At 33.4% G+C, this 22103-nt stretch overlaps 2 protein-coding genes across 8 annotated transcripts in view; one reads left to right on the top strand and one right to left on the bottom strand.

Annotated features, from left to right (window-relative positions):
• The window catches only part of LOC130647233 (fibropellin-1-like), a 35072-nt gene extending 15851 nt beyond the window's left edge, over positions 1-19221 (bottom strand). The window contains exons 1-18 of one of the 5 annotated variants that reach the window (XM_057453017.1): positions 18908-19210; positions 17432-18820; positions 15276-15386; positions 14794-14904; positions 14579-14689; positions 12154-12264; positions 10050-10160; positions 9818-9931; positions 9486-9596; positions 8114-8215; positions 7433-7543; positions 6923-7036; positions 6519-6629; positions 6202-6303; positions 4571-4729; positions 3450-3575; positions 2635-2805; positions 246-344 (exon numbers count right to left, since the gene is read on the bottom strand). In XM_057453017.1, the coding sequence (XP_057309000.1) occupies positions 246-344; positions 2635-2805; positions 3450-3575; positions 4571-4729; positions 6202-6303; positions 6519-6629; positions 6923-7036; positions 7433-7543; positions 8114-8215; positions 9486-9596; positions 9818-9931; positions 10050-10160; positions 12154-12264; positions 14579-14689; positions 14794-14904; positions 15276-15386; positions 17432-18710 (3154 nt within the window). In that variant the 5' untranslated portion in view covers positions 18711-18820; positions 18908-19210. Of the gene's footprint in view, positions 1-245; positions 345-2634; positions 2806-3449; positions 3576-4570; positions 4730-6201; positions 6304-6518; positions 6630-6922; positions 7037-7432; positions 7544-8113; positions 8216-9485; positions 9597-9817; positions 9932-10049; positions 10161-12153; positions 12265-14578; positions 14690-14793; positions 14905-15275; positions 15387-17431 lie in introns of all 5 variants that reach the window. The other 4 variants (XR_008982822.1, XM_057453019.1, XM_057453016.1 and 1 more) reach the window with 4 other exon arrangements.
• Positions 19222-19315: 94 nt separating this feature from the next.
• LOC130647235 (uncharacterized) lies at positions 19316-22103 on the top strand. Of its 3 annotated transcripts, none has more exons than XR_008982823.1 (3): positions 19316-20132; positions 20229-21310; positions 22075-22103. XR_008982823.1 is itself a non-coding variant. In XM_057453020.1 (2 exons), the coding sequence occupies exons 1-2, from the start codon at positions 19672-19674 to the stop codon at positions 20266-20268; spliced, it is 501 nt and encodes a 166-aa protein (XP_057309003.1). In that variant the 5' UTR covers positions 19316-19671; the 3' UTR covers positions 20269-22103. The 3 variants fall into 3 exon arrangements, 1 of the variants encoding a protein (XP_057309003.1); XR_008982824.1 differs by having other exon boundaries at positions 19322-20132; positions 20229-21640; XM_057453020.1 differs by having other exon boundaries at positions 20229-22103.

Below are 22103 nucleotides of genomic sequence, written 5' to 3'. Positions count from 1 at the left end.
GCTGTGGAGGTATTATATCTCCATGGTTACACGTTTTTAGCGGAACAAGTCATATAACGAAAGCCCTTCAATTGGTGAAATATTTAGAACAAGTGAAAAACATTTCTTGGATTCGTACAATTTTAACAATAAGAAGATCAAAAAAACTATATTATTAAAAAAGTTTAACATTGAAAAAACTTTAATTTAAACTGGGAATTTGATTCACAAAAACATTCAAACCAAGCGCAATTTTTTTTACTTACCTATCAGACACTCGTAACCGTCACCTTGGAAACCAAGACGACAATGGCATTTCCCATGGAGACAATAGGCATGTACATCACATTCTGAACAAACATCCTCTGCAAGGAAAATGATGAAAACATTTATTATCTTACCTCTCATAAAGCTTTCCCTTTTATTTTTCGTAAATAATAGCAATACCCATCGAGATTGCGTTCAATGTGACATTTTAATTTTCCAGCCTCACTATCTGTAAATCTCTTAATATTTATTTCAATACTTTTTTTCTCGTTTCCAGATTCAATGCTTTATTTGCATTAATATTGAAGCATATTAATTCAAAATGAATTTTTTGGCATATCAATTTTTACGATTATTCTCAGGACTATTTTGCATTCAATCTTTATTCACATTAGTAAACTTAATTTAAAGAACCTTAATTTTTAAAAAAACATATATCAAGGATAAGCGAGTAAATACTTGTGATAAAGTCACCAGAGTGCTTTTAAAGCTTTTTATATTTATGTGTAAAGAAAAAAAAAATCTAGTTTAGAACATTCAAGTTTCATCTTTAACAGCATAAGCTGTTTAAAGCAACTTGAGCAATCCTTTAATCCTGAAGCAAAATTCGTTACCAAGGTCTACTCGATCGATAAACGCGCAGCATTGCACAGCATCGCAAAAGTCCCAGTTTTTACTACGTTAAAGGATCACAAGGACAATTTCCAGCAAATGTTACCTTGTAGACTGATTAACTCATGTAAAAGTAAGTTAGGACCGCATAAACAAGGAAATAAATCTCTGGGATTTAACCAATGGAAGAATACTGACGAGGTCAATATATGGTTTTAAAGTATCGATGAATAACCATTTTGTTCTTTCGTTTAAATGGACATAAAACAATTTTATCCTTCCATCACAAACGATATCCCTGAAAAATCCATCAACTTTGCCGAAAAACACATGACAGTCACGGAAAAAAAAGCAAAATATAACCATAATCCATAACCATAATTGTTTTGATGTCACCATGGGAAGTCGCGACGAAGCAGAAACCTGTGAGTTAGTTAGACACTAAATCCTAAGCCAGCTACAAATGTTCATCAAAAAACAAGATGTCGGACTATACTGGGTTAATGATGTTACGTAATAAAAACGGCATAGAAAAAGACGGCATAGAAAAAAAATTTCTAAGTTGAGATCGCTACTAACTTGTATATAGCTAACTTCTTGGATATCACATTTGATCTAAAAAACGGCACTGACCGCCCGTATAGAAAACCGAATTACACCTAGCTGACGAATATATATTGTCAACCAGCCTCAAGATATTCTAAAGCAATTACAACAATCAATTAGGCAAAGGCTGTCTAATAATGTCGACAAAAGAGATCTTCGAGGAGATTAATTTAGACTATGAAGAAGCACTTAGAAAAAGTGGGTACAAACAAACTGAACTTGTGTTTTAGAAAAATGTACTCAAAATAAACGTAACCGTAAGCGCAACAAAATCTGGTTCATGGGATCTGAAAGATAGCCACAAAATAACACCTAATGCCACCTGGTCAATTGTTAAGCATGCTAAGAATCATTCCAACACCAGCAAACCGTGCCGTTATGTCTTCACTAGAAGCTCATAATCATGACGTACCCCATTCAAAAGGAACTTCTTAATAAACGATCAGAACTAATTTCGAAACGCCACGAGAAAAAGTTTATGCCGGCCAACAAGTCAAAAAGATTAAACCATATTTTGGGAGCTGATAAAATTATTTAGTAAACTTTTCAATTTGTATGTTGTTTGAATTTTTTTAACGCTTGTTTAGCTGATTATTGTAGTAAATATGAAACTTAAACTTCTGAACTAAGTAATTTTTATTTTTTGAACATATAAATATATCAAGGAGAGGGTTTTAGCGCATACCGTAAGGTAACTTATTTTCAACGGGAGCTTTTTTCGCTAATTTCGCGTTTTTCGTTCCTTTTTCCTAAATAAATTCTCGTGAGATTTTCTTCTTAGAAAAAATTCGCGAAAATAAAATATTTATACAGTTATGTACTAAATATTAGCCATTATACTAAAAAAAGTCTTTTTTGTTAGGTATATGTTTTCAAAATCACGCGATCGCAAAATATTTTTTTTGAAGACAGCAACCGCAAAGGTTAATTTTCTTCAAAGTTAGTTTCATTAAGATAGCTTTCCCTACTAAATGCGGTACTATGGTAGCAATGGTAGCACAATCATTAAAGTCTATTAAAAATAGACATTTAATTTTTTTGTGCGTGTTAGTTAATAAAAAGCGAAAATAGAGCGTTAGCGCGATAATTGTTATACATCATGCATTCTTATTTTTTGCTTAGATAATTACTTTCACAGACACAGGAGGAAGATACGAGATAAAAAATTACCTTGACAATGTGAGCCGTCAAATCCAACTGAGCATATGCATTTATAGTTTCTTCCCGAGTCGAAGTCATGACATGTGCCTCCGTTTTGACAGGGATTAGGGTGACAAGGATTCGTTTTCAATGTTGTCATAGCATCCGTGGGTGCGGACATGGGTGGAGCAGATTGAACAGCTGTAAATAATTCGATTTCGAAGTGAAAATATTTGCCTTACCTGTTATAGAGCATAACCTGTTTCTGTACATGCAATTTCAGAAAATTGCGCTGTGACCTTACATTTCCACTAAACAAGTTCGTTATGCCGAAAACAAAGCATAATATGACATTTATTGTACTAGTGTGAGATGTACATGAAACACACATTGAAAACAGGTGTGTCCGTTACAAAAACATTGTCGTGGGTAAATGCAGTAAAATTCATTTCGCGAAGTCTTCCATAGGTCTCACTAAAATTTATTATCTTCTGTTCTACTCGTTAAAAGAGTAGATTTAGTGCGGATTCATAACTTGGAAAGGAGATTGTAATGGATTCCTTCTACTTATTGGTGCCACCTCGCAATTAGTAATTATCAATAATTAATGAACGTGTCAAAAAAGATATTTGTTTAAGAGGATCATAACCTTATTTAAAATGTGCAGACAAAATTCAAAATGATTAATTCTCTCCTGATTATAAGTGTGTCTACAGTCTTTCCAATGTTAATTTAATTTCTAAACATTTATGCATATCCGAAAAAATGTGCACTAAACTGGAATAATTACTGTAGTTTCAGGGACAGATGAAATGAGTTTTACTGCACGAGTATAGATGTCTTACGTCGTCCGCCGTTCTCACAATATCTACCAAAATATCCATCTGTGCATTTACATGTTACGCTGTCTCCTTCGTTTATACAAGTGGCGCCATTTTGACATGGGTTGGATGAACAAGGATCAGCCGCACCTGCAAGAATTGAAACACTGTTCAAACCAGCAACCATTTTGAATTTATATTTTTCAAATCCTCCAGTTATGGATGTATGGCAGGTTTTTCGTTCTCAACTGTCTGTCGTTAAAAATGAATTATTTATAAAAAATGAAAAAGTAATAAAAAAAATGGAGAAAATAATGATAACAGAAAGTCAAACACGAAAAAAGAAAATAAAAAAAACAAATGTTAAAAGTAAAAAAGTGAAATAATCTAAGAAAATATCTAATATTATTGAAGAAAACCAAATATCCGTCCGTATGATGTCCGTAGGAAGGTAATCTGTTGCATTGATGACAAATAGACATCATCTGTTAAACGTTGATGTAGTAAAACCAATTTAAAAATCGCCTCTCAATGTTAGTTGCGATACTATTTTTCCCTGCTAAAAATCTTCGTTGCACAAAGAGCGTACTGCGTACAAAAATTTAAAAGATATTAAAAAATCATTTTTCTTTCCGTTTTGGAGATTCCGTCGGGCATCTGAAACTACATTAATTACCTGGATAAATATGAGACACAGCACTAATATAAAGCAAAGAGGTTGCGGTAAAGAAAATAAGTTAATAGATCGGCATCTGATGCTTTTGAACAATACATTACATTACGTGTAATAAAACATTAAATGTGATATATATTATTATATGTATATGTATTTCTATATTTTATTTATGCTCTCTATATATGTATGCTACTTGTGAATAGATATATGCTAAACAGCAAAATGCGTTCACGTGCCAATGTGTCACGTGCGCCGGTCACGTGAACAGAATTTTTTGAAAAATGTATAATAGGTCCATTGTTTTTGTTAGAGCTCAAACTCTTTGTTAAAAAAGGTTTTTTTACTTCGAATTTTTAATTAAATACTTTCACATCACCATTTTTACTATCTCTGTATTTTTGATTAGTATCATAATTCAATAAACTAAACTACATGTTCAAAAAAATCTACTACATCACTTCTATAATACCTTTCTGTTCTTTTTCTTCGCAATTTTTCCCTTCGTAACCAATCTTACACACGCATTTGTACTTGTCATCTGCTTGGTCGACACATGTCCCACCGTTGTGACACGGGTTTTGTATGCATGGCGCGTGTGATATAACTGTGGTCGATGTGACTTCAGAAACTGTGAATAAATTGTGTAAAAGGTATGTGTATGCAGAACATATAGTTGCATTGTTGAATATATAAGAAGAATGAGTATATCATTATGGAGTATTTATCGCACATTGCCGAGTTTTTTTTTATCTTGTTTACAATATACGAGAAACTTAAAGCAAGAAATAACCAAAAAAATTGACCATATCTTTAAGAACGAGTCATTGGCTTGTTTATCATATAAATTGGGTATAAATTACAATCAAGTTCAATTTCAGTTGCGGTTCATAAACAACAAATAAAAAAACATTGCAAAATAGTTTATGTAAACATGTCATAACAATTTTTTTTATTTATGATAAAACATGCGCGGGTTTATTCTTAATTTCCTTTTCGTCACTTGTAGAAAATCGTTCTGCACCGTTTAGATAATACAACACACCCCGTGCTATAATTTAATGAAGTGTTATAATTGGTCGTCTGTGCCATAGATGAAAATTAAAGTCGAATTATTAACCAATCTGGAAATTAGAGCTTTAGACAATTAGAAAATCGATTTAAGCTTTTTGCACGGTTAAATTAAAGATAAGCGTAGAATTCACTCTTTCTTTGTAAAAAATAAAAATATAGCATATATTACAAGTAATTTAGCCAATCAAAACGCTATAAAAACTGAACAATGCGTCATATATACTGCAATCAAGTGGATAGATGACAGGTGTATATGCTGTATACACCTTTCCCGAAACCATGAGTCATACTTTTTTTAAACTCGTAAAATATGAATACCATATTTGAATTCAGCATAGTTTGTTTTATTCTATAAAAGTTTAACTTGATACGCCAACAGAAAGTGCTATTTTGAGGAGATATACATCACAGTTAAAGTCTTCTTAATTCTCAAGTTACCATGTCCCGCCTCGTTTTCAAAAAGAGGTTGGACATGCCACAAATCTTTAAATTAGAATAGCAGGTGGTTTACTTGCTGCATTGTTTCGAAATTTTCTTTGTTTATGACATTTTTGATAAGGAATTCAAATCTGTTGTCCGTTTTTTATAAAACTCAACAGAAAAAGTTGCGGCACATCAAAAGAATAAGTCTCAGGAAAGGTGTATTGACATATTAATATACATGTGAGACTAACATACTTATGCTGTAATTATATAATGGAGCAGGACGTCAGCATGAATTCCTTAATCCATATAAGATGTCATATTTATAAATTTTGAATTAGTCGTTAACCTGTGGATAAATCCACGGGTTCGCCCGTCCTTTATTAGCCGCATTTTGTGTGTCTCGCTACTGCGGTTACCATTTTGCGTGATAGACAGACGCATACGGGTATTATAATATAGATAGCCGTTAACCCGTGGAGAAGTCCACGGGGTTGCCCGTCCTTTATATATCGCACATTTCGTGTCTCCGTAACACGACGTGTTTCTTGCGCACAAACAGACAGACGGAATACAGCTATTATTAAAGAGATTAAATAGACTTACTGTGACAATCGCCTAATAATCCATTTCCAATGTATCCCGTGTGACAATGACACGCACCATCATCGCAATATGCGTGGTCATCGCATGACGCGCAACGGTCTACTGTGAAGAGAAGAAAGACATACTGTAAATCTCCGAATACATGCGCGAAGTGGCATGCTCTTTCCGCATTCTCATAGAAAAAATCTAGCTCGAATTTTTGGGGTTTTTTTATTTACATAGTTTTTATTTTTGTAACACAATCTTTTACGTTTTCAGGAACGAGATGTCAAGCTTAAAGAAGATTTCTAAACAACCGAAAAATTTATAGATGTTACCTTCACAATAATCGCCTTTATATCTATTCTTGCACCCACATTGAAAAGTGTTCTCATGAACATGGCATGCTCCACCATAACGACACGGGTTGGGATAGCATGGATTGTGATCTATAATTGTGAACACATGAATGCACTGACTTAAAAGTAAAAGAGTTACGGATGATTTTTTTTAAAAGATTTATATACATCCTATTTTCGAATCCAACAGCGAATATTTGTTCTCAATGCAAAGGTGTACTGTAGAAATGAGTTGGAAATTTAAGTTTTAATTTTTATCTAGGCATTAGTAATAAAGTACACCGGGCTGCTTATTATTGGATGAATAGATTATAACAATTTTATAGGTTACTAATACCACGCTATCTATCAATTGAAACTAAAATTCTCAAATAAAGTATAACCTTCACAATGACGGCCTGTAAAGGAGCCAGAGCATGCGCAATCATATTCTCCTCCTCCAATGTAATTACAACGACCATCATTTTTACATGGACTATAGAAGCATGGATTCATCTCTGAAACAGAACAACCATGTTCATTAATATGTATTTTTATTTACGAGGATGTATTTAAATATATTTTTTAAAATAACACAACAACTTTTAACTTTCTGCTCTATTCGAATTTCTGCTTTTTGCTTTCATCTTTCAGTGCAGGGATAAATTAACTGAGAAAATCAGTGATCTACGCTAAATTTGAGCGAAATCTGCGTTAAGCTCGAATGAAATGATAATTATAAACTTAGTAGTGGCACTGATACATTAATTACACCACAGAGTTATTTTTTCTTTTCATCTAAAGTCATTGGCGCAAAAATTAGTACGAATAAGGCATTTCTTATAAATTTATGTTACTTTTGACATAGAAATATTGAGCTGTTTTAAACAACTTGGTGAGCTTATGCGCCATACCTTCGCACTTGTGTCCAACAAAACCTCCAGCGCAGTTACAAACAAAACCAATGTCACGATCATGACACGTGCCACCGTTCTCGCACGGGTTTGGATGACATTGTGACGTGGCTAAAGGTGAGGTAAAAATCGTAGCTTTGAAAAAGTGCGAATAAAATAGGAACATTATATCAAAACTGAAACGAAGTTCGCTTCACATATTTTCCAGAAGTCCACTATAATAATTAAAGCCTACTGAATTATTTAAATCCATTTTACACATTATGGACTACGCTGCGAATTCTTCGTACGGTACACGACCGATTAAACCTCTCATTACACTACTGTAACTTTTAACCACATTCTTTAAATTCAATGACTAAATTTTTTTTTACATCCCTATTTCCTTCCGAAGTCCAATTATTCATTTATCAATAGGAATATAGATTGACATTGTTATCGGCTGCAAATGTTTTAAATGTAATTCGTCTACGTTATACTTCCATACTTGTGCAAACGGTCACAGTTGCATGAAAAATATTAATTAGTATTCCTCGCATATTAGTTTAACCATTTTCTAGGTAGTCAGCAGACTTTCCCTTCTGATATTCGACATGGTTAGCTGTTAGTTGTTTAAGTGCATAAGAAAAAACCGAAAACCAGCCAGGGTGAATAACCAAACGAAAACATAGTTGATTTTACCTTCACAAACACGACCATTTCCAACATAACCCGACAAACAAACACAGTTCTCCTTAATGCATGCTGCGTTTGGATCACAATGAGAACAGGAATGGTGTGGATCTGACATAAAATATGAAAAAAAATGATATTAAACATCGTCTTTCAGATTATGAAATACTACACAATATAAATATCTAAATATTACAGTGCTCAGACGAAAGAGTGTCGTAAAAACACGGACAACAAATGCAAATTTTTTTGTGACCTTGTGTTATTATTTTCCGTTTATTTGACCGAAAATAAGATTTTAGTCGTTTTGAATCTTCAAAAAATATCATTATAAAAAGATGACATAATATATGCATTTTTTCCGTCACAAAAAACAAACAAAAAGATTAAAAAGAATCTTAAAGGAGAACTAACAAGAAAAACTACATATATGTTTTTGTGGTAACAAAAACATTCTTACATATCACGAAAACATTTTTCGCATTTTATTATTTCCAAATTTCGTCCCTGTAAAGCCATAATTACATTAACGGTCGCCACCATTATCGAACAAAATCACACGGCAGGACTTGTGAGGATGCACTTACTTCTTGTTCTTCCAAGAGGGACTATAATTTATCGCGAGGTTCGAAGGATGAAGAAGATAAGTTAAATTCCAGTAAAACAACAACGTTGTGGAAAAAATAATTTTCAACAATTTACCAACATGCGAAAGTAGGCAAACAAAGAAAAACTTTGAGACTGTTTTTGTTTTGTTTTGCTATTACAAAATCACTCCCAATACGCTTTATTGCACATAACCATTTGAAGCTTTATTTTTAAGTCTAGCAAATTAAATGAAGTACCCGTTGTCTTTCAAGACGTTTTGATACAGAAATAACACAAAAATAAATTCATAATAAAGTTAATGCATTCCATCGCATCGTTCATTCAAAATGCGTTTGTTTGCATCCCCGCATACTAACGTCACACAAGTTGGTATTATACCGAACAGAAAGTCCTAATCGACAATGTCATGGCGGCGACCGTATTTGACTTCAAATATCTCGAGAACCAAAACTTACAAATATAAAAAAATTAACTATAATGAACATTAATTATATATTAAAATTAATTATAATGAACATTCTAAGCACAATTTGTTATCAATCGTTAGTTCTCCTTTAAACCATTTTTATTTATAAGATATAGTTGTGAGGAAACGAGGAGAAATGTTTTGTGAGTGTACAAGTATTTTAAGTTTTCCTTAGTTATGAGACTTTAATTCTTGTTAAATCCAACGACAGTATGGCAGAAGTGTGACAGACAAAAGTCACATGATAACATTTACACTGCTTACATTTACACTACACTACACTACAGAATAAAATAGGCAGATTACTTTCACACTTTTCACCAAAATAGTTATGTGAACAGACACATTGAAAGCCATGTTTTGTATCAATACACGCCCCATTGTTTAAACACGGATTCGAAGCACAGTGACTCATCTCTAAAATAATCAAATGCATTGCATTATATTATGAAACACATTATTTTTGTTGGTATATTCAAATGCAACAGACTTGCTGTAACTGTGACGAACTATTTTAAGAAGTTATCGTTACGTCGTGAGAGAGAAAGTGAGAGAGATAAGTTAGAGAGGCAAGTGATAGATATTTGGTAGAAGAAAATATGGAGGGGGGGGAATAATCATTCTAAAATAAAAAATACCTGCACATGTGTCACCATGGAAACCGACTGGGCAGCTGCATTTGTAACCATACTCAGTTTCTATACACTTTCCATTGTTGTTACAAGGACTTGGTTCGCAATAACTTTCATGCTCTTTGAAAACAGCAAACAAATTGAGAATTAGATGAAACAGCAAAACAAACAAAAAAACAGATTAAGAGAATTACAAAAAATGAAACTGAATGAATGAAAAATCATAAAACGTACACACCATGGCATGTTGGTCCCAAATATCTTTCTGGACAAGAGCAAGTAAATCCAGTAGATGAACCAGTGCACTGTCCACCATTTTGACAAGGTGAACTATGACAATGATCAACATCTAAATGAATAAAAAAAGTTATATTAATTATATAAATCCAGTTGTTGTGTCACGATTTAAATTTTTTGTTGGCATTCTGTTTTAAAAATAATGTTACAATGCCAATTCAAACGGTCGTCCCAACATCTCCACCTAATCTCTGACCTTTCCGTTTGAAGAATGAGAATATCCCACCTAAATAATTTCTCTTACGCTGAATAATGTTATTTGTTTTGCACACTGTCTTTGTTAGGGCAAATTATTACAAGAAATTGAATGGAGCAGTTTTTGAAACTTTATATACAAGTAGGCAAGTATGTTTTTTTTCTTTCAGAAATAGTTTTCGTTATTTTCAGTGTGCTTACCTACTTGTTCATATTCATGCACATGAATATTTAAGTGCTGTGGAGGAGTGTACTTATCAACTTGTGTAGGAGCATCATAATAATGTGAGATACGACGATGAGGTCGCAGTTCTGGAGGAGAATGAATTATATGGTTAATATTATGCTCAACATGTTCCACATGTTCAACGTCGTTTCCACCGTCATCGAAATTAGCATGCGAAGCATGCGTAATCTCATCTAACCCATTTCCATCCACCTCATGTAAGGTATGTCCATCAAACTCCAATTCATGTCCCTCAACTTCAATTGTATTGCCTGGAATTGTCACATCATGCGTATTTGATGAAATGTGAACACCCCTTACATTCGGTGGTGCGTGGATGCTGCGCAAATGCGAGCCTAGACGGATCCCTCGCATGTTACCAATGCGTATACCGTGTACATTTGGTACGATATTTATAGTGCGTGACGATTCGTTGTCGTGATACTCATTTGTTTCATCATCATTCTCCTCGTTTTGTATTTCGGTAGGATTCGATTCCATCTCCGAATCGGACAAGTATTGATTGAAATGAACATTTTCTCTTTTCTTCGCTTTATTCCGATGTCTTAACACGTGCTTTCGATACGGCACTGAGTGTACTAGCTTTTTATGGAGAGGTGGTGGAAAAATATGGATTCTCCCCTGTTTGTCAACTTTTTGTATACTGTCTATCGAGTCATGTTTTACATATTTTCGGATAATTCGAGAGTGATTATGTAGCCTGGCATGACACAAACCCAGAAAAATTACTGCAAACAAAACTATGGCAACATGCAGATCCAATCCCATTCTTAATTTGTTATTTAATATCTCTCTTCCAATGACACGTGTCCATATTTTCTATCCTGGTGTAAGTTATACAAGATAGGTACATTGAGACAGAGACATTTTTTACTAAGTTCACAAAATAGACTATTATATACTTTTGATTTGACAGAAAACTAAAACGAGCCTCGATTACAAGTCAATAAAGAAATAAAGAAGAAATTAAAAAAAGAAAAACGCGTATAAAAATTCAGAAGAATTCCTCTCCAGAAGATGAACACAAAGGCTATTTTCCATCATCAATTTCACACACTTGTATTACAATATCATTGTCAACAAGAACATCCATCATAATAACCAAGCTAAAGGTCTTAGAGCTTTTATTTCTCATTATATTTTTTACTTCATAATTAAATCAAAGTATAATGTATTCTTATTTTTCATATTCTTGAATATTTTTTAGTTTGCAAAATTTATCATACTCAATATATACTGGCGTTTGTTTTGAAACAGTTTGATTGGGTAGCTCATTCATTAGGTCAGTCAAGCGTGAAAAGTTGAATATATTTCTTTAAATATTTCTCGTTAATTTTGTACTTTGTTTTCTTATTCGATTTTACGACACAAAAAATAATTCAATTAAAAGGAAATCAATTTTTGTCGTTGTTTGTTTTGTTTATTTTGTCTATTTTGGGGGGGAAGGGGGCGTGTTTTGGGGAAGTTGGACATTTTTCTATATTATTATAATTAGGGCATTATTAATTTGATGTGATTTTGATATGCAGAAGAAATCAGTTCATACTAAATACTTAATACATTTTATCTAATCTTTAAATGAAGCTTTTTATTAATCTCTTACCTTCACAATTTTCACCTTTTGCATTTTCTCCACACACACATTCATACTTGTCATCCACGTTGATGCAGCTGCCCCCATTCTTACAAGGTTTGCCTGAGCAATAATCCATACCTAAATGGAATGTGATTGAATATTAACCCAGTAATTACGATGTAAGCCTAGTTCTTTTTTATCGTCTTAGGCTTAACACGAATATCAAAAATTTTTAGATTTTAAGTAACTATCTTAAGGCTTACGACAAAATATCAACAAATTTTGATATTTTGTCTTAAGCCCTAAGATCGTCTTAAGTGTTTGAATGAAACAAGACGTTCGAAATAGGAAAAAAACGTTCAAATTAAGAAAAAAAGTTTCAATTGAGAAATTTTCTGCAAAACTATTTTTGCCAAACATTCCATTTAAAGACTAAAAAAAAAAATGGAAGAGGCTCTTACTTTTTCAGTGCAAAAATACCCTTCTCTATTTCAGAAGCTATACCATCTTTTCACAATAAAATAAAAGTAACAAAGCTTGTGAAGCTGTAACTGAGGAACTTTAATTGGAATCAATTTATTATTTTTTTGATAAGGACACCTTTAACTACCCAGAAAAGAGATAACTGTTGGTTTTAGCATAGAAGGTACACAACTCGAATTTTCATTTTTATCGATTGGTTAGACAATTCTGTATATGAACGAAAGAGCAAATGCAACTTTTAAGCCAAAGAAGGTATTGAAATGCTAGAATCAACTGCTGAAGTGGCTACAGAAATACCTTTTGACGGTAATAAACCCTTTTGGAATATCCGTTTATTGCTTGATAACGAGGCTAGTTAATTTTTTAAACAACAAAGTACTATTACAACAATTTCTTCTACAATAAGAACTGCAAACACACTCATATTTAAAACACCATCCTTCATCTCGCAAGCCACTGAGCACCGAAAGTAGATAAAAAATAAACGACAAAAAGGTGAGGGAAGCAACACTTCTGGAAGTAATCACTGTATATAAAAAATTGGCTGAAACATTGACAAAAAAAAGAAAAAGAGGATACTGAGGATGATATATTTGGCAAGTATACGTGGCAAGCGAAATGAAAGCATTGAATGTACGGCAAAGGCAAATAGCAAAAAATTAAATAACATCCGTTATAAATAGAATAGCTTTTGAACAGTTAAATAACGAATTAAGCTTGCTTAAAAAATTTCAGTGAAATATATGTCCATGATTGTTTAACACCTTTCTCTTACCTCTCTGTCTATTATTGAAAACTGGTCGACGCCATTTTGTTTTCACCTGTTTTGTTCTGTTTTCTTGAAAAAAAAACCTGTCCCAAGCTAAAAATTTGATATCAATCTTAACGCTTAAGACACTGTTTTAAGGCTCAAGACAGAAAAATCGAACTTTGTGATTCACACTAGCGTAAACCACTGTCTTAAGGCTTAAGATCGTCTTAACGTAAGCCTTAACCCTATTCGGTTCGGGGTTTTTCGAACATACTATGACCGGGGGGGGGGGGGGGGGGGGGGATTCCGCCCCCCCCCCCCCCCCCCCTCAATAACTTTTCATAGGATTGTTCAAATTGAATCAAACTTGGCACACTTATAGTACGTCATAAAAGGAACAAAATGGCGGCAATAAATTTTTGCTTGCGTCAGCACATTTTCTGTGACGTCATTAGAAGCTTGAAATTTGTTTAAAATGCCACTATCTGCTTAAAATATAATTACTTTTGTTCTAGAGCGAATCTTTACATTCTGTTTGAAGTTTCTGAAAGCTAAATAAATTTTTTTTAACATATCTTCCGGTTTTTACATGGATCGGATAAAAAATTGCCAAAAATTGCCCAAAAATCCGTTTTTTCCGATTTTCGGGTAAAATCCGAAAAAATCAGGAAATCGCATTAGTCACGTGTCAAAATTATTCAAAATGATTTTTCTTGATGAAACAAAGTTGTGTTGCAAGTTTCAAGTTCTAAGGATATTTCTAACAGGAGTTATTATATTTTCCCCATTATAAAGATTTCATAGAGATTTTAGGGGTACTTTCGAGTAATGGCCAATATCAAAGCCTCTGAAAGGTATGGGACCTAAAAATTTAGCATGCAGGTGTCTAATAGATAAATGTTGAAACTCAGTAAGTAACATAGCCATATAAGAAAGCAATCAGGAGTTATTAAAAAAAAACCATCAGGGGGGGGGGCGGAATCCGCCCCCCCCCCGGACCGAATAGGGTTAAGACGGTAGTGACAACCAGCCTTTAGACGTGACAAGTTGAATGTTATAACTAGGTAACATTTGTATTTGTACTATGACAGTTAAAACAATATTGAAAAAAAATTGGCCTTTTTGACACTAAAAAGCTGCTCTTAATTTTGAAGTTTGTTTTTCTCTAATTATGCAACAGAGATGTCAAAAAAATTTACAGAACAAAAGTAATATTACCTTCACAATATCGTCCTCTGAAAGAAGCTGGACATGAGCAGTGAAAATCATCCTCAACTTCAACACACTTGCCACCGTTGTGACATGGACTGGGATGACATCTGTCAAGAACTAATAAACAAAGATTAATAAAGAAGAATGGATAAAGTGAAGGAGCTTAGTTGATAATGTACCTTAATTATATCATGACGTTCGAAAAAAGAATTGCTACTTACATTCGCAATATTCTCCTTTATATCCTTTTATGCAAGTGCATTTATACCCTTCTCCTGTCTCATAACAATATCCGCCATTTTTGCATGGATTCGGTTGACAAGGATTAATTTCTACAAATGCACAATGATAAAATAGCATTCACAATTTTAAAGACTTATCTCTGTCGCTACAACTTTGTTCACAAATTTAAAATTATGCTAAATGTGATCGTAATTCATCGCTTAAGTGCCCGCCCCTCGCTTAAGTGCCTTTCCTTTCTCGATTATTTCTTTTAATAGGATTGATTTCCGATTTTATGTCACCTAATCTCTTGTCTCACCCAATTTCCTGATGCAAATCTTTCTTGTCCGATGGAAAAGTTCTGGTTTCATAAAGATTGATATTTTTGAACAGATAGTGCAATAACATGAAATAAAGTAATCATACGAATAAATATTCTACATTATTTCGAAGTGATGGTTGTCCATAAAAGCAGAAATACCTTCACAGTGAACACCTTTGAAACCAATACTGCACGTACATTCATACCCATGCTCAAGTGCAGTGCATGTTCCAGAGTTTCTGCAGGGGTTTGGGTAGCAGCGTGCTTTTACTAAAATATTGTTATTAAAATAACAAGACAAAGCAGAATAGCCAAAAAAAATATGTATATCAAAACATTTAAATGGCGTGACACATGTTCAGTGTTTACGACGAGATCTTTTGGTGCTAAATCGCCTACTTGTTCAGATACTTTTTTATGTTCATGGAGGAACTAAAGTGAATAAACAGTTTCGAACTACCAAATGCAGAATTTTCACAGAAAAACTAATCAGGGTAAAGTGTTAACGAGAAGCGCAACGATCATTTTCAACAATATGCTGGTTATGGTAACGTCTTTTGAATTATTATGACCCTTCTTTTTAAACCCTAATTTCAGGATGTGCTTGTTGTTTCGTATAAGCACATTTTAAAAGTTTATTTGAATGAGTAATAAATGCATCAGTAACCACCAATATACCCGTAGTAAAGGACCTCGTAATTACATAACTGTCAACACTGGGTGAGAGGTTTGCCTGATAATTTTTTTTTGTTGAGACATCAGGATCACTGTTATGCTGTTAATTATTTAAAATTAATTTTAGATAAGTTAGTCATATATAAGTTATAGGTTGCCCTATTGCCAATATGATGTGTGTTTATATATTATTAAAATTGTCACTATATTTTTTTTCAATTTTATTATGAAAAATAAAAGTAATAAAAGTTTAAAAGAGGCGGGTAAGTCCTCTGACATTATAGAATGTCTATGGTGTATGACCCAACCATGCTGACTCCTTATACATCACCTTGGTTGCTCCTCCGTCCCCGTGGCTCCTCCTCACGGGACCTGAACTTGATGCATCCACCATTGCAAACTTTCGATGTTAGAGGAATGAATTTTTCTCTTGACCAAAATTTTCGACCAATATTTTATGCTTCATCAAGCCAAATTTTCAGGTTTTATTCATCTAAGTACAGTTACATCCAATATATTTTTTTCAACCGAGTTAAGTACAAAATGTATCCCTGATTAACCCTTCCCTGGAACATCAGCGTACAAAAATTCATATTCTGAACGTGCACTCAATTCATATTAAGAATATTTTAATGGGAGGCTTATTGGAGCGTTAATTAAGGATTTGGCGTTTCTTAACAAACTATGAAATTCAAATATTCATTTTTTGACATACCTATATTTTCCTAATAATTTTAACACACAAATAGCTTGGGTCAGAAAGATTCTGATAATCGCCCCTCTAAACTGATGAAGGGAACGTTTTTTAGAGAACGAAATTTAATAGGCGTTTATTAGGAGTTTATTAGAACATTATAGTATCGGCTCTGATACAAATTAGAAAATTCCGTCCAACACGAATAATAATTGTTGGATGCATTTGTAACAGTCTTAAAGTCTTGCCAAGGTATCACAAGCGGTGCATAGGTAGTATACCAAAGTCCAGTGAATGACATACTATTTGTGGTTTTAATTCTTAAAATAAAGAAAGGCGCGGTTCCTTCGTCTATCAGAAAATATAATCGGAGAAATTGTTTCATAATTCGCGAACTTCACTTAGTGCAACTTAGTGCAAAACAAAAAGCTCCTTACGATGAAATGATTGTGCTTGCAGTTGCTTATTTTTCAAGGTAGATCTGCGCTACGGTTTAAGCTTGTAAAAAAACATAATGGTTTAATATGAAAAAGCTTTAAAAGTTGTCTATGAATCTTTTTACCTTTTGGAAAAATCTTTATTTTTTCGAGATATAAGCCTTGAAACTTTAGCTAATTATGCAGAATTATGACATCATAAGTTAGATGCTGAGAAATTGCTGGTATGAATGATAATTAGGTTAACCATATGTTATTATTAGTATCTGTTCAAAATATCAATGGATTGGTAAAAAGATATTTAAACACCACATATAACTTATTAATCCTTAAGACAGCACTTCATTTATATCAAATATATGATCTCATGCATTAATTAGCATAATTATCAAAAGTTGTAAGTCAAAAATCTTGAGAACCAATTAAGATTTTTTAAAAGTATGTTTTAAAGAAATTAAAATAATAAAAGAACTGCTGAAGCTTTTCTTGCAGAGAAACGATCTACTTACAATAGTGATGGTGCTTGGTGACTTGATGATGGTTATGAAACACGTGTTGTACTGGCTGTTGATCAATCCCATCTTGATATATTATATCGTTACTTTGGCCAGTTTGACTTTGAACATCAATGTTACCTTGTATATCTTTAGACGAAGACGGAACAAATTGATTTTCTTCCTCAGGGCTTGTTATAACACCTGGATTTTGCATCTCGTATGTTTTCGGTTTAGGATAAAAATGGTCCGTTGTTTTACTGGTGAATTCTTGCTGAGGACCAACAGTTAATTCTTGTCCGGGCTCAAATCGGTGATGTTCCGGACCTGGATTATATATCTGTTGCTGTATAGGTATAATATTAGGTTCGTGCAAATTTATATTTCTTTCGGTTGGCCCTGTAACTACCATAGGACTTATTTCTCTGCCCATTAAACCTCCTTGTATCATACTCGGACCCTCTGTGAATTCATGAGGTTCTCTGTGACCATCAAATTCAGAAATGTCTTTCAAATCCTGCCTTCCTATAAAATTTTGAACGCCTTCATTCATTGCCCTATTATATACTGGTGTTTGTATTGGACTTATCATATTGTTATTAAAAGTTTGATCTGGCTGCTGCATTTCGTGAAAAATTCTGTTTTCTGGTATATTTGACGTTCCTCTTGATGACATAAACGGATGAAACTCTTCCCTGTGATAATGATGCGTATATGGCATATACATATGTTCCGGTCTTGTGTTAAAAACGTAAGGTCTTCTATTTTGAAAGTAATGAAAAGGCATTTTTCTGTGATAATTAAACCTCTGTTGCATAAAACTACCTGCGCTATTAAAGGGGTTGATTTTGTTTAAGTGTGGCGTTGCCACAACACGAAATGGCTCCGCAGCTTCGGGTAGCTGTGGTGCTCCCATTTTGTGTTTGGGAGGTGGTCCGTACACATGAATAGCACCTGGAAGATTAATTATGTCATTACTTGGCCTTCCTCTATTAGCAGCTAATCGACTATAAACCTGTTGTAAAATATCAAATTTCTTTGTCGTGTTTCTATTTGCTGAAGTGTTTTGCGAAGGTTCATATGTATCTGGTTGCAATTGGTTAAAAACATTTGAAAGGTTATATTTTACTTTTTTATGTTTTTTCTTAGAATGCGGATCTGAGTGTTTCGTACCACCGTGAGTTTTAATTTCTTCTAGAGTTTGATTATGCATCGTCTTTGTTGAGTTACTACACCTGCAGAGATGGCAGGAGAGAAAAAGAACAAGCAGTACATTGTAATAGTGTCTCATCATGGAACTGCTTGAATTAACAGTTTATCACGAGCACGCATTGATTTCACACCAGGTACAACTGTGTACTTAAAAGTATCGCAAAGAAAATTCTAAATCCAGCATTCGACGAACTGAAACATTTTTATAACTTTCCATACTACATGTAAACCATTTTACAATTAATTGAACTGGATTCAAAAATGATAAATATTACCTACCCAATTTAAAAATCGGATATTTTTCTTCATATTCTGAACAAATAAAAAACAGGTGAACATGCAGAAAGTGAGGTACAAGATTTAATTTGTTATGCTTCACTGATCAGTTTTCATTAGGTTCATACCGATGTTACGGGCTGTACAAATATATAAACGTTTTTTTCAAATGTTTTTGCACTGTTATTGAATGCCTAAATAAACCAGGGTACTCTTATAGTTAATTACTGTCTTATTTTAGGCTTTTTATGATAAAATTTCCTGTTTTGATTGTGAGATACCATAAATTTAGGACAAAATTTGTATATGGATTTACTAATTTATTATTAGCTGTCCTTCCTTAAAGGTTCCCTCCGACATTTTAATGATGCTACCTAATTAAGTTCTATTCATATAAGTATTTAAGAAAATAACATTCGTTTTTTACAGAAAAGTTTAGTACAGCAAATAATTGTAAATAAACTTTCAAATTTTGAGCTACCTCACTTCATGCAGCTTTATCATGCTCACGCTTCTTTTCGAACTTTGAAATTCATAATGGCTGCATAATTGACGTCACAAGGACCAAAGAATTATAGGATGCCTCACGGTGATATATTCTACTGACTAATTCGTGTTTAGAATGCCTTGTTGATATGTTTCGAAGTATTAAATATTTATGAGATATAGATGATTCATAACGATAGAAAAAAATTTTGTTGTTTGCTTAATGCAGAATTATTTGTTTTCTTTTAAAAGCAACACGTTTGTTAAGTACTGTAATAATTATGTCTTCTTCGGATGAGTCGGAATCAGAATGTTCTAACGTTGTACTTGGCTTCCAGTTTGAACCTAAACGTAGGGGGGATTTGTCAGACTCATCGTGGGTGACATATGACAGTGATAGCGATGGGGAAATAGCAGAATTAAGGATTAACCTTGACGCTACATCGTGGTGTAAATGCAACAATTGCCGTCAAATGAGCACTGAAACTGAATGTTTTTGCTGTCACAAACTGGAATCAAGTCATATATATAACCTACAAGGTGTGTACTTTTTAGCGGGATATACGAAACATTATATGCTGATTATTAAGTTATTAAAAATATATTCTTTAGAAATAAACTGTATAGTCAATCACGAAGATTTCGACCCTATTGTTTTAGAAAGGAAATCTCTGGACTGCTTTGGTTGGATGTATGATAGAGAATCGACATATCTTCCTCTAAGAAATGACGTTTCCAATAAGTAAGTAGATGTTGTTCCAGTCAAAACAAGCTGTTTATAGAAATATGGTTTATAAGAACATAAGTTTGATATTTCAGGTTAACATTTTTCTTTTAGAACATATTGCTATGCTTCTTACCGACAGTTCACGTGGTAGGTTCACAACAGACTTGGCAAATCTGTGCAAAGGGTCATCCCGTCATGTGCAGAGACAAAAATTCGTGATGCTTATCCAGAGCTTGACGGGGTATACACAGAATATATGGAAGGGCGTTTAGTTCCTGAAAATGAGTTAACATGGGTTTTCCATGATGCCGAAAATGTATTTTAACTTAATTAAAAAAAATTAAAAAAAAATAAAAAATAATATGTACAAATTACATAAAATAAAAAGTAAAACAAAATGATGTCATTCGTGAGTATTTAATTGAGTTTTCAAAAATATTCTCTCTACAGGGCCTTTCGGCAGGGGTAATGAAGGCTCGTTTTTTTCCCGGACGGCAATTACAGGTGCCTTTCACCTACCAATTATATTTGCCCATAAAATCACTTCTTTAGCAACAAGGCAGTACATTTTTTTCCCTTTCCTTTTCACCTCGCTAATAATCTTTTGTGGTTTGTTATCAATCACTAACCAAATCTGTTAAGCATGGTCAACAAACAAATCTAGAAAGAATTATTTAGAGGTAACCCTTTCGTTATAAACAGACCCTTTGTAATGACTGACCGCTTACGCCAGGTTGGGTTGTTTTGATTCTATCACGGATCAATTTCACTACCCGAGCAGAAAGCGGTATAAGAAACAAGGCCTGTGCGTCTGATGAAGCCCTTGTTTCTTAGGTCATCCCTTTACCCACACAACATCCTTTCTTATACGATACTTCGAATCCTCCACTGGAGAGTAGGGACACCCAATCAAAAAACATGTTTACAATATGAAAAAGAAAATATTTTTAAAGCTAATTAGAATTGTGATAACGGAACAACTTCTTAATAATTAATTTCATATAGAAATCTCGCTTCGTCGTTTTCATGCTGCAAAGACGATGTGGTTTTGGCTCTTGTGACGTCAGGAGGTATCCTGATGTTTTTTTCAAGATTTTGAAGCGTGTTTTTAATGCTGCAATGATGGTGGTCGAAGCACAAGGTTTTATGAAAACATGGAATAAGTAAATCGTGTTTATGCTTTTATTTTGCAAGTAAATCATTAAATAATACTTTTTTCTATAATGTTTTAATGGTTTCTTTCGGTTAAGATGAACTTGTTATAACGTCGGAGGCAACCTTTAAAGCTAATTATAATTGTGATAGCGGAACAACTTCTTAATAATTAATTTCATATAGAAATATCGCTTCGTCGTTTTTAAGCTGCCAGACAGTCTGTGGTTTTGGCTCTTGTGACGTCAGGCGGTATCCTGATGTTTTTATCAAGATTTTGAAGCGTGTTTTTAATGCTGCAATAATGGCGGTCGAAGCACAAGGTTTTATGAAAACATGGAATAAGTAAATCCTGTTTATGCTTTTATTTTGTAAGTAACTCATAAAATAATACTTTTTTCTATAATGTTTTAATGGTTTCTTTCGATTAAGATTAACTTGTTATAACGTCGGAGGCAACCTTTAAATTCCCAGTCTCCAAACACTTTGAATCAAACAAATCATCAAAGTCAGAAAAGGGATAAGATTTTTCTTTACCGCGTTACGCAGAAACTGGACCACATCACGAATGCTAACAATGCAATTATAATAGAACGTTTTGATAAAGCATTGGCAGGCTTGTATTTACTTATTGCAACTTCTCACCTTGTAATAAAGCTATGTTGCGTAAACTGTTATCTTTAAGAAGGAATTGTCAAGACAGGTTAATGAATGTATAAAATCGCAAGAAGTAAAGTATGGACTATATCTTTAAACACAGATGGTCTAAGTAGACTAAAAAACTTGAATAACATTTTTTTTGTAGATTCTTATAGTACAAATGGGAAGACATCA

The sequence above is a fragment of the Hydractinia symbiolongicarpus genome, chromosome 6 (genome assembly GCF_029227915.1).
Source record: "Hydractinia symbiolongicarpus strain clone_291-10 chromosome 6, HSymV2.1, whole genome shotgun sequence".
NCBI lineage: Eukaryota > Metazoa > Cnidaria > Hydrozoa > Anthoathecata > Hydractiniidae > Hydractinia > Hydractinia symbiolongicarpus.
Note: the sequence above shows the minus strand (reverse complement) of the source record. Positions and strands in the feature narration are given on the sequence as shown.